The following is a 14,141-nucleotide window of genomic DNA, read 5'->3' as shown; positions in this document are numbered from 1 at the left end:
TGATTCAGGTGTGTTGGGGCAAGGACACATCCAGAGGTTACAGAATGATCTCAAGGACTTTATTTGAATCTCTCCTCCTTTCACAAAAACTATAAAGCTGTTAACAAGGACAGCACTTGATGTATGACTATTGTTAATTTAAGAAATGTATTTTTGGAGAAAAAGGAAGTGTCTTCTTTCCTTTTGTTTGATTAAGATTGGGATTTGTTTGGGGTGTTTTTCAAAAAAAGATCAATCTCAAACTTAAAATAATGAAAACTACAAAAAAACACTAACACCCTAAAGAGATCAGTATATGACTTGTGTATATCTACTCCTTAATTCTTTCTTTCAAAATCTACATTTTGTGCAATTCTTTCCATAATTCCCCACTTCTCTAAACACAATTAAATGTTCTGATTTTGGTTACTCACACACAGGGGGACATTAGCTGTGGCCCCTTTTGATATTTTAAATCTTTGATGTGCTGCTCACTTCTTCTCAAACTCTAATTCCACAGTAAGGTGCCAGATCATTTATCATTCAAAGCTTCCTGTCTAGATGTTGGTTTACTTTCCTTTCTGTCCTGCTTGCTTCCTGCCTTACCAAAAGTAAATAAAAGCACAAATGCTACGGTAGTGACAATATTCACGGGATTAACCATTTCATTGTTTTACTAATTTACATGTTAGGTGACTTGCAAATTTGATTAACATGTGAAACCAGATATTTACATACTTGAATATAAAGACATTTTGATGTTAAATCAGACCAAACTTCTGTTGTTTCAGGTCAGTTAGAATAACTGCTAAATGGCACAATTCAGTAATTTACATACAGAATGATTACTGTCTCTTTTGGCAATGAGGGAAAGCCCAGATGATGAAGTCATGACTTTGGAAAACTTTTATAGGTTAACAGATGCATTTGAGTTACTTGGAGGCACACCCAAGAATATTTTTTAAGGCCACACCTGGAACATATTGCTTACTTGTTTGACATAATTGGGAAGTCAAATGAAATCAGCCAAGATATTGTGAAGCTGCACAACTCTGGTTCATCCGTGGGAACAATTTTTGTTCAAACAATTGTATGCAGGCATGCATGATGGGAATGTCTACTCATCATACTGTTAAGGAATGAAATGGAAAAAAAAATATACATATATATATATATATATATATATATATATATATATATATATATATGTGTGTGTGTGTGTTTGTGTGTGTGTGAACAATATTGTGAAATGTATGTACTTCATTTAGAGGCACACAACACTCTACAGGGTTGTGTGCCTCCCTGAATCCCTCACTCTTTCTCTTCCTGCCTCGGCGTCCAAGAGCACGAGCCTCTGGCTGTGTAGCCATGACAACCAAATGAGGTAAATGGTTGCAGGAGAATCCTCATCACGACCACCATCCTCACACATCTCTCTTCAGTGGTGCATGAGCATAGTGATGATGTCTTTCGTGCATGATAATCCTTATCCACTGTTGTAATTCCTTAGTGGAATTCCAATAAGTGATTCTGTTCTGCCGAGTACTGTCATTTTGTTCAGTGTCAAGCCAACATTGCATCTCCTTAGGGAGAGAGTTATTTTTGTCGTTCAGTCTCTTGACTTTAGAGTTCTTTAGAAAAGAAGACTATGATGTTGTCTGGTTTTAATTTTTGATGTTGCATGCATCCCTCATCAATAAGGTAGGGAACATGCCTGGATAGTATTTCCAAATGCATCCTCTCTGTGACAGAAGAAAAATACACAAACATCTGCCATCATATGTGTGCAGCTTTGCACATGGGCGAATCACGGGCTACTACTGAACAGAAAATAGACACAACCAATTGCAAAGCTCGAATGTAATGGCATTGGGTGACAACTGACATTCATTTGTTACACTGTATTGCATCAAATCAGACTAAATCAAGAATATTTACATGGAAACTCCAGATACTTGCTGCAATTTCATATGGCATTTTTCATTCTCAGTGTAATTTTTTAGCACCTTTTAAAATATATTACTGCTATTTGCATATTTGCAGAGTGATAAAATTGCTCTGTGAAATGACACACTGTGCTGTGTTTACAGATGAGGATTATTTATCTGCTGCCTTGACAAGCCAAGTCTGTAAACCCAAGAAAACAAGAGGAAGAAATTCACATATATTACAGAGTTCTTTTTCAAATTTTCCAACTGCCACTTTATTAAAATGATCATTCCTACTGTTGTCCAAGACAGGTGAAATTAAACATACTGATGCCTTTTAACTTGCATTGATTCCTGCTGAGGAACATTGTAAACACAACATAAAAAATATCACAAAATGCATTTCTCTCTTTCAGTGCTACATCTTCCCAAATGCTACCTAGATTTTTCATGTATGCACCGTGTAAGTAAATTTTATTTGGAGCAAACACAGATGAAGACAGGAGAAAGGATTTTATTACTATCAGTTTTTAACCAAACATCAATATACAGCTACACATACAGTCTGTTTGACAGTGTCTGTTTGACATTTGGAAATGCATTCAGTAGCAACAGTGTCATCACTCATTTTTCCGTCAAAATAATTTAGATTTGACCCATTCTGACATTTTGTCTGACAAATCACAACAATAATTTTGGTATTTTATGCAAGACAAGCCACACAAAAGCAGCCACCAGTGTTTCTGCTTCCCAGGGATGTGCAATGCCAGAAAGTTACAAAGGGGACAAACAATGTAAGTAAATGCTTCATTTTGGAAGCTGTAATAAAAAAATAGACATGAATCTGAAAATTATCCAGTTGGTAACTTAACAGTGCATGCTCTAATGTACTGATATTGGTAGTAAAATAAGTAAGAGAAAGTAAAATGTCATGCTAACATTTTTCATTCTAACAACTAATCTAACATAGTATTTTCAATATACAATAACTACACAGTAGTTGCAAATAATAATGATATGTATAAAAAATTCTTCCTGTGATCCCTTCACATCAGTTTGTGCATCTGGATATAAAAAAGCAGGTTATAATGGGTAAACAAATTCAATTAACTCACTTAACTTTAACTTTTTTGAGGGTATAAAAGGAATATTTTTTGCTTGTAATCTTGCTAGGTTTTCCAATTTTCTTCACCTAGGAATTTTTAGTGTTAGAGTGAGCTTATTCAGCTGGAACAACTTAGAGAAACATAGCTCTGGCTACGAGTAACAGTTTGATTCTGATCAAAATATCACATGTGGTACAATAGACTTGGATTTAACTTTCGTACTGTTTGCTTGCAGGGATATATTAATAAGTATTGATATTTGGGGCACATCTCTTTTTTTTATTAATCTGGCTTAGCTTTGTGTTTTGGTACTCAAAGTTAAAACTGGAAGCACTTTTCAATTTGTCTAACTGCCCAAACAATTTAACAGAATGTGACTGCAGAAATGTATGTTCAACCCTGGAAAAAAACAAACAAAAATAATAATAAAAAAAACAAAACATTGGATGTCGTCTTGACAGACAGGAAGTAGAGGGTCAAGGTAAAAACCTTTAATGTAATAAAACAGAGAGGTAATTCAATCTAATTAGCCTTATCCTTCCCTACTTCCTGATGTTTTGAGTTTTAAGGAATATAACATTATCTCCCAAACTCCTGTAATTCCTTTTCCTGTGTTTTATTATTGGGTTTCCAAAGGAACACTGCTTTTACATCTGATAAATTCCCAAAGCTGACAAGTCTGTTACACTGATGGACATTTCAGAAGCAGGAGTTAGCAGAAGGTCAGTGTCTATTATTTCTATTCAGAATGGGAAATCAGTGTGTACCATGTTTAGGCAATACATAATATCCATAAATTGAAATTTTACCATACAGTGCCATTGTTGTTAGAATGTGGGACATATATGGCGCATATATGAATACATACATCAACACTACAAGTAGATTACAACAATTATTATATGATTTGAGACATCCTTTGAAAAATTGTACTATGACTCATGATTTTTTTAATGCCTATTGAAAAACAACAACAATGAATAAGGCCACATTTATATTTTATCATTTCTGCAAAATGTGCTATTGACTGCTGCACATTTAGGGTTTGAATTCCTTCTAAAGAGAAAAAAAAGAATGTGTCTCTTTTTCCTCTTGTATTCCCCGCACAGAAATGATCACAATATATGGATGGCTCTTTTTATATCCACTGGTTGACATTCTTTTTGCTACATCTCAGTTTGCTGAATTACAAATGATTACAAGAACATGAGAAATAATTACATATCAGCTTTTGTGCATTTCAAGTCCTTATTACTGAGGATTTGAAAACACTAAATGCAAATTCAAGAGAAAAAAAGTGTCCAGGACTCTGCTTTCTTAGCTATGGAGTGTTTTGCACCACCATGACTGCAAGACCAGTGGAGAAAGTGTTCAAATGTGACTTTTTCTCTGTGTCAGTTGAGCTGTGTCATATACTCTTGAGAAAGACAACTTAAAATAGATGTAAAAATAAATAAAAATAAATAACAGAATGGCAGCTATGTTGAAGATAATCTAAAGACAAACCGTTTCCCAAATGACCAATCTTTTGGCTGTTGTAAAAGAAATAGCCATATGTTGGAAATTAAGGTTAAGCACTGCAATGAGCGAAGACTGCTGATTTGGTCAAAAGCTCCTTTCAGATCAGACTGTCAGGCTCAAATGTGTTCTACAGGTGTTCTTCATGACCAGTTTAGAGACCCCAAGTGAAATAAGGTCAAAGGTGACCCACTGCTGTTTTGTCTATGATCCACCTGAGAAGGTATAGTCACAGAGCCAAGATGAGCATAAGATGAAATGGGGCAGCTACAGGACACTGTGATGATCCCCCAGTTTGGATTTAATCTGAGAAATATGTTTAGTATAATCTGGGACAGACACACATGTGCTAAGCATGACTGCACTGCAATTTTGTTTGTGTTTGAAGACCTGACTGTATTATGACAGTTAGCTTGTAACTCACAAAAAAGATCAAATTCAGATATTACTGGGTATAAGAGAAATGTTCAACATACATGTGTGCGTTGCTCTAGTAATTGGAGCTGAGTTACACATGTAGCCCCATGAGCTCACCAAATCAACTTGTAGGACATGAATGCCAAAGGAAGAAATAAGGAGATCTTTGTGTTTATGTGTTTATCACAGAACTCTGATCTGAAAGATGCTAAAGACTGACAGGAAGAAATTGTAAATCTTTGGAGATGGTAATTGTTTGAGTACAAAGGGTTTTTACAAAGTGCAAGTTGGTTTCTATTGTGAAGCTACTTCTGCCTCTCTATGTAACATGCCATCCACAACAAAGTCCTCCCATGTCATATTTCTTCTACTGAAACTTAATCTTTGGCAAAGACAGTATTAGTCTAAATGAGATACCTGCCAAAATTAGGTTTATTGTTTAAAGTGCATCAACAGAGTAACTAAATAGATTCAATTTAATACCATATTTTCGTCGTAATTTCCAAGACTATACTGTATATATTTTAGAAATATCTTTCTCTACATAGTTTACAGTAATGAATCTAATGAACATACTATCCTCTTTGTTTTTATTTTTGATTACATACCATTTACTTTTGTACATAAATTTGTAATTATATAATGAATACTGCTGGAAGTTTGAGAAGACCAACTGTCAACCAAACCCTTCTTGTTAAGCTTTCCGCCTATGATTAATTCAGAAGGAACAACACTATTAACCTTCTTCATATCTTGAGAGCAACCTTTAAATATAAGCAAATGAGGCAATCCAGACAGGACACTGTTAAATGATACGATATGCCAGCATATCACATTACAAGCAGTTAAATATTGAGGTCACTTGTCATTATGACATCCTTTTATAAGGGATTTTAGGTCAGTGAAGTGTCCTGCTTTACATAGATTAAGTTCCAGTGAATATGATTTTAAAATTCACAAAAGCCTTGAGCTTTCTTTACAGAATTTCAGATTCCAAAGCTGAATGTTCAGCATTAGATTTAGTTTTTTGGTTTTTCTAAGACAAAAATGACAGCACTACAAGAAAAATATTTCCTATGTGTTAGTAGTCCAGTGAAATCTATTTCTCTTTCGATACAAGTCATAGTCTTGGCCTCGTTATTTTTCTTCAGAATATTTGACACTGAGCCAAAAACTTTGACTTTTCACAGACAAAAATATGATCCTCATATAATTTTTGAACACATGGAGTGGTATACTTACAAACCTCATTCCGTTGAGATGTAATTTGTTAGATAATATGTATATCCATCTTTTGACTGTAACTGTACCAATCCATGATCCAAGGGTTCTGGAGCTTTGCCAAGTAGGAAACAGCACTGACCACACACTTTCTTGAGTGTCCTCAACTGGTTTGGAGAACCAGGAAAAACGTCCCTGCAAGGAAATCGTTTTTACTCCTCACTCTCTTCTTCATCTCCCTTGGTGCCTTTACTCCAGCGCTGGAAGCAATGAACAGTTGAAGCCAAAAAGAAGCTGGTCATGATGGCCACCACAGACACAGAGATGCCAGAAAAAATGATGATGAGCAGGTCTGTTAGAGTTAGGGTGGCCTGGCACTCACGAAAGCTGTCCTTTGAAAGCTGTGTCAGAGAAACACGTCTGCCATCCATGGGAAGGGAGCACTCCATGCCTTCCACCCCTGAAACAAAACAGGAAATGGAATTGGATTAAATCACCAGATATAATGAATGGTGATCAGTGTGATTAGGTTTTAGCTCAAGTAGCCAGCAGAAAATAAAAGATCCCTGGTTCAGCTTTCTTGCTTGTACAAAATACTTGGATTCTAGTTTGACATTATGAGTTAAAGTTGCTTTGTGTTTACCGTATTCCCACCCACAGCAAGGCAGCAGGTACACACTTACTCTCACTGGAAGAGTGTGATGTGTGGTTGCATACTGTGAAATAAACTGAAAACAGTAATTTAGGTAGGTAGCTTTAGATCAGCCTGTTTTAGGAGCCTGTAGTGTATTACTAACACACTACTATGTTATTAACAACTAAAATTGCTCAGAAAATATGTCATGTTGGTTAGTACATTCCACATAAATCCACCTGTTTTGACAGTAGTTTTGGCTGCTTTCATATTCAGCATCAAATCTGAGGATGGATTAATGAATATTTAGTGTTCATTAAACTCAGGATCACAGTTCACCTACTTTGCATCATTTTATCCCACAGATTTATAAAAATAAATTGCACAATGATCACAGTCAGTTTTACAGTGTATATCCTTCAATTGGTTGCACCGACAATTTTGTTGGCCTTGGAGCCTAAATTACTACAAGCGTTAATTAGACATATGTATTTAATGCAGGGCAACAGACTTTAATTGATGCACTCTTAACATTGCAAACACAATGCTCTATGTAGCACTGTGCAGCAGAAGACAGAAGACTTTTGGCAATGCATTGTACTATAAGAAACACTGCTGTAGTTATGTGGGCAGATATAAAGGCTTTCAATGTGGGTGGCTACTTTTCGCTGTTGCTGGGCATGCAAATAGATAAAATTTCTAAAACAACATATGTTCCCCTTAAAGCATTTATTTTTTTATAATAATACGAGCAATTCTTTACAGAAGTTTTCATTACAATCCTTAATTTCATTAACAGTTCTTTTTACTATTTAGCATCAAATATATAAATGTATCAGTGAAGTGAGAACCTAATAAGACAAAAAAGCACAGAAAAAATCAGAGAATGAAATAAGCAGCTTTTGCAATCTGTAAAGCTTAGTAAACATACATTCAACATCTAAATGTTGTGACAATGGAAAAAGACATAATGGAAATTTGTGATATCATGGAATTGGTTTTCATGGTCCTCTGATTAACTTGCTACACTATTAATAAGGTTTGTAACTGAACTCTGTAGGAGCTTGATAAAAGTTGGTGACACTAATCCCCTAATGCAAAATAGATTATTACATCTCATCTAACATTCACTTTGTAGAGAACAGGAACTGTTACGCACCCATAATTGCAGGAAGGGGACATGGTGACACTTTTTGTATATTTCATACACACAGTTAAAATCAGATATTTACATATGCTGTATAAATACACAACCTTTTGTTTCTGTGTTGGATATCAAAGCAGACAAAACCTTTCTGATGTAGGTTGGTTAGATTTAGAGTTATTTTTATATATAGATGTTAAGAAAATAATAATGTGTAAGAGATTTTTCTAAACAATGTATTTATTGGCTGCCTTCAGATCCACAAGCTTGTATGCATCTCTTTAGTATTTGGTATAATTGCCGTTTAGACTGTATAACTAGGGATAACCAACTTGTGTATCCTGAGCTGGTGGTGGATTTCCATAAGATTAGACCCACGTCACCAATGGCAACAACAATCCAGGAAGTGAACAGAGAGACAGTGGACTCTAACCTGGATGTTCACTTGAACACTAAGCTAGACTGGATTCACAACACTGATACTACAGGAAAACTAACTGCTGAGGAGAGAGACTAAGGTCTTTCGGAGTGTGGGCCCAGTGAAAATGGTAGAAGACAGAAAAATCTGGCAACATCACTGTTGGACAATGTCCCACCCCTCATATATGAAGCTGCTTCTGAAATGGAAAGCTCATTCAATGACAGACTTCTGCATCCTAACTGCACAAAGGAAAGTTATCATATAAACTTTTCTTCATAAAGTATATGGAATTGGTGGTGGTGTATTTTAAATGTTTACATACACCACCAACACTTCAAGGTAAGAGGTAATCATACGTTTTAAGAAACATCGGCACGGTCTTCTATTTTACACAAAATTATTCCTGTTGAATGTAATGCTTCGACGGGTGTCACCGAATTAATTTGTCATGCTATTTATAATTAACTAAAGCAGGCCAATCATAAAAAAAATGTGAACAACTCTATTTTAGCTGATAATTCATGAAAAGGCTAGGAAAACACTTTAAAAACAGGGTTTTAAAGGTTTAAATAGTGGTGTTAAAATTATTTTCAGTGATTATGTGATGAAAGAAAACAAAAAAACAATAAACCATTTCAAATCTTTCCTCTTATATAAAATGGGATTTAATTTATGTAGTTGACCAGGCATTTTTGTCTACTATATCTTCCAAAAGTACAAATCAATCAGATTGTGAGCATATCTCTTAATCACAACCCTCTTCAAGAGTCACCACTTATTAAAATTAATACATTTAGTTGTGGATTCTAACCCAATGCAAATCTTCAAATAGGATTGCAAGTTTGGTCTCAATGCAATGTTGAAAAATAAAATGCATCCTCATCTTTAACTTCAAGCAGACACCAAAATTAACATTACACAATACTAAAACAGATTGGACTGACTAACAGATTAGAGAATTACCCAACAGCTGTGGTTCTTTGCGACCTTCTGAAGCAAAGACTATAATGACAGTTTTTCATAATTACAAGCTGTCATGAGGATATTCAGATTAACGCTGTTGTAAACAAATATTTTTGTAATCGCGTAATCGATTATTCTTATGATTAATCGAGTAATCAGATAAAAAAAAGATAAAATAAAACGTTAGTGAATCTAACTTAGCAGTATTTCTATCGGATATCAACATCAGTCCAATTTTTCACATTTGAGCATCCCTAACAATAACTTTTCCGTAGTTTAGAAAACAACAATAGCTCATTCTCTATCTTAACCTGAAGAAAAGTAATACAAAAATCTGAAATTATATTCAATTTAATAGTAAAGAAACAACTTTAGTCAACAACTCAGACGGAAGTGAGAGCACTGCGCGACGCAAATAATGACCCTGCCGGAACACAGTGCATTAAATAATAAAACATAACTTAACAAAGTTTCAAGGCTTTTCCTGAATTTTCCTCGAGGAATTTTAATAATTGACATACTCAAATCAGTCCCAGCCCTAAATTGTAGTGAATTTAGTCTCATTTGAGACACACAGCAAACTGACTACTTTACAAATATTTCCTGACTTGGCAGCATAGATCTAAATCAAATGCCTGGAGATATTTGTTTTACAAAATAAAGTTCGAGGAATTATTTTAACAGAAGCTAAGAAATAGCTACTAAGGTGTTAATTGGCTGGTTTAAAAAACCCTAAAAGTCAATGCAGAAATAAACGTTCATAATAGTGTAAATAGTGGTGAAAAGGTGTAAATAGTGGTGTTAAAATTCCTTTCAGTGATTCTGTGATGAAAGAAAAGAAACCAGGATAAACCATTTGGGTGAAATTCTTTTACAAAAGCTCACCCAAATATATGTTAATTAAAGGTTCCTTTACTACAGTAACAGATTCATAAAGATAACTAAAAAGAACATGCAAGCAAATGGATGAATTAGAATATATTACACTAAGTAAATAAAACTATAATAAAAATAAGTCAATAAGTCTAGAATTTGTCATGAAGTGGGGGGTTGTTGATTGTGAGGAGAGAACGCTGAGACCCAGGTTATGGTGATGATGATGAATTTAATGGTGAAAATAAAGCTCCACAGTCCATACAGGCAGCACGGCAGAGACTAGCACACAGCTAAGTACCGGTAGCAACTGATTCATCAGACTCGACGGGAGCAAGCACAAACCAGGACTTTACAGTTCAACTGGCGAGTGACAAACTACAACACGACGGCAGTAGACAAACTTAGACAAGGACCCGACGAAGAACACAGACACAGGTGGGTTTAAATACACAGGGAGGGTAATCAGGTAAGTAGACACACCTGGGGAGCAATCAACGGGGAGGACAGGACAGAGACTCACAGGAACACAGGACTGAACACAGAGAAACTCAAAAATAAACACACAGAAACACGGAACCTAACAGAATTGACATTAATGAACAACATAAAAAAAACTTTTCCCATTATTTGACATTTCCTTATAGCAGAATTGACTGACCTGATTTTAACAAGACAATCAGCTAAAAATTACTTTTGCTACATTTACATTATTTATTATGAGGAAATTTAGTCTTAACTAAATTACTCTCTGGTTTTCCAGCCTGAGAACGTTTTGAAAACTATCTAGATGTAGTCTGATGTAGGAAATAAAATGAATAAATGGCCCTCAAAATTTCAAAGGCTTTTAGTAGATTATTGCAAAATTACCGTGAGTGCATCTAACAACATGGACTAACAAAGGAACAAAGAAACAAAAACTAAATAAAAAAAATAATAATAACCATTCCTACAGTTTAAAGCTCTTTCCCTTAGAGCTCATCTTATTTGTTCAACACCTTAGAACATTAGTGGCTGTCACACTAGAGCAGCAAAATATCAGGGAAAAACAAACGGAGCCAAAGCAGAAAGCGAAATCCAACTTTGAACACCATTAAGCAGCTCATATATCTCTCTATCTCAGGAAAACCAAAACAAGGTTGACATACAACCAATAAAGCCACTTCGCCATAGGACAGAAGACATTTTGTGGAAGGAGAGAAATTTATCTGGTGAAAACATGTTGTATTCATCACTGTCTTCAGAATGCAAACACTATAGTTAGTTACACATTAAAAATGGTAAGAATATTGTGCATTTAGCTGTTTTGTGAAGAAAATGCTTCTCATTGATTATAGAGAATGGTACAAATAAGTCTCATACATTGTATGTTTTACTAATATTTGAATTAAAAACGATGTTGGGTTTGATGTTTTACATTCTTTCTGTCTTCTCTCTCTTTATGGTCAGTCATAAACGTTTTCTCCAAAACAATTTAGATTCTATGTGTAGCTTGTTTTTGTCAAAATATGTTAACTTATTTACATTTTAGTCATAAATCCTAAATATTTATATAAAAATAAAAGGTAAATAAATGAATCAGAGCCAACACAGCTGTTTGTATAGCTTGCTAAGTCATTGTATCTATTTTCCTTAAACTGCCAAAGTTGAAGCTGAAACAATATGGCTAGAATCTATCCGTCCATCTTTGATTTTCTTTTCATGGATCCTACATTACACAAAATTACTAGCTATCATGGTCTCAACCACTTTTGATTAAAAGTTTTAATCAAGTCCCACAACTAACTATGACACACATTTATCCTTTTTATTCAGAGGAAATGCACAGGCCGAGTGAACACAAATGTACGTACTTAAAATCTAAATTTTCCAAGGATATGAATCATATTACATTGAATTGAACATGTAAATGCTATATCAGCTGTCTTGCTTTTTCTTTCATGCTTATTTTGTGTATATTTCCTAACTCTGGTCATGGAAGTCAAAAATAACCATGATGGGTTTAAGGACTTAACAAAGTTGAGAGAAAAAAGTTTTCAAATTGATGATATATACGCTAAGTTTTTGAACTATGTAATACACTAACAGTTTATAAACTACTCCTGAAACATGTGATATGTCAAGTATTAAGACTCTACAGCAGGCAACTGTTCAGTGATGTAATACAAATCACGCCCTTACACTCTCAGGTTTGTCTGCCCACACAGATATGTTTCAGTCTTGGCACGAACAGTTGATAGATTACATTTAGGATTGCAGCCAGTCAACAGGACAGGCTATCTCCTGTCTCAGCCGTGATTGATCTACCTTGCTGCCTCGTTTCACATCCCTCCCTTTAACGCCACCCTATCTCTCCAGATTGATCTCTGAACAAGTCAATTAACAGTGGTAATACATTACTGTTAATGTAGTTGAGCTTACATTTATAACACTTGAAACATAAGTGTATAGCGACCTTTCTAATAATCCAACCATTCAGCTATGATACTTGATTTAACCTCTTGAACATATGGGTAAATGTCAATAGATGTAAATCACTCATACATGATTGGAGTCACAAGGAAAAGTTCTTCAGTTCTAAAAAACAAACCAAAAAAATAAAACAGATTTAATACCTAATTGGAAAAAAAATGTGAGATTCATTCAAGTTAGAAAAAGAATGGATGGTAACAGAGTGAGTAATATTTGCAAAGTATGCACAAAGAGAGAAGCATTGCTGCGACTCAGGGAAATGAGTGAATTATTCATGAGGGAACTCCCGTCTGTGGAAAGATTCAGCAACCTTACACCAAGCATACACAAATTTAGTCACCATTAAACCACAAACCATGCTGACTGCTACAAACAGAATATTTAAAATATCCAAAAATTACTTTTTTCTTTTATTTTCAAATAACATAATTCATTCTGATCATAAATACAGATGCTAAAAATGCCTTGAATTTTTAACACATGATAAAGAAAACTAAAATAATGTTCAAACAGGTTTCCACAGGCATCCATGTAAATAATGTGTTTTACTTCTGAAAGTGGCAGATTGTCCTCCCCTGCTTTTCAGCATATACCACATGATGCTATCACTTTTTGTAAATCTGTCCACCTTTTTCCCCACTCAGCTCTCCCTCGCCAGCACCATCTCTCACATCCAAACTTTAAATAAACATTAAATTAGGCCAAGATAAAACAAGCTGTCAGGTTGTGTTAATAGAACAGATATTTTCACATCATATACCCATGGGTGGTAAAGATAGCCAGAGATGTCGCATTGAGCTTTGCAGCTTCATGTTTGTGCTATGTAGAACTGGTCAGTGACACCATATTTTCAGAGCTGTTTGTGCACTGTGATAACGGGTCTCAAAGGAGCAACTCAATAGGCTGTGAAGGAAAATTCAGGCTTTGACCCCAGTAGTCATATGAACTGCTACTTTACAGAGAAACTGTTTGGGTCATGACTAGTGTTGATAGCAACACCAGGATGGGCCTGAATCCCAATCTGCCATCTCCCAAAAGAAATTGGCCTGCCCTGCCCTGTAGGCAGCTGTAGCTCCAATTACCCTGGCCAGTGTGCTGTAGAACTGTGTCAGTCTGAATTATACATGGCCTTTGTTCATCCTTAACCCAAGAGCACCGGAGACAGCAGTGGATCATGTTTACACTCAATCTTCCACTGAAACATTTATGAACCTGATTGGTGGCTAAAAGAAACTTTTACATGGTGACCCAATAAGAAATACAAAAAAAGATTAATTGACTTGTGAGTCAACTTTAAATAAAGAATTAGTTATATCCACTGCTACACTAGAGACAAACTGAAGTTATTTAAAAATGAACAGTGTTTTCTGCTTTTTTTTTTTTTTTTTTTTTTTTTTTTTTTTTTTAATTTTAAATTTAAAAATTTCAAATATTTTTTAACCCTCCCTCATTTTTACCCTGGGGG

At 35.0% G+C, this 14,141-nt stretch overlaps 1 protein-coding gene across 1 annotated transcript in view; it reads right to left on the bottom strand.

Moving 5' to 3' along the window:
* Nucleotides 1–2,401: 2,401 nt before the first annotated feature.
* Nucleotides 2,402–14,141, bottom strand: part of lrrc38b (leucine rich repeat containing 38b) — a 20,983-nt gene continuing 9,243 nt past the window's right edge. Inside the window, exon 2 of the mRNA XM_015039815.1 lies at nt 2,402–6,629. Coding sequence (XP_014895301.1) covers nt 6,382–6,629 — 248 coding nt within the window. The 3' untranslated portion in view covers nt 2,402–6,381. The remainder of the gene's footprint in view (nt 6,630–14,141) is intronic.

Source organism: Poecilia latipinna, unplaced genomic scaffold (assembly GCF_001443285.1).
Source record: "Poecilia latipinna isolate Pla-1442-1.1 unplaced genomic scaffold, P_latipinna-1.0 Scaffold487, whole genome shotgun sequence".
NCBI classification, from domain to species: domain Eukaryota; kingdom Metazoa; phylum Chordata; class Actinopteri; order Cyprinodontiformes; family Poeciliidae; genus Poecilia; species Poecilia latipinna.
The sequence above is the reverse complement of the archived record's forward strand: the minus strand, read 5'-3'. Positions and strand labels throughout refer to the sequence as shown.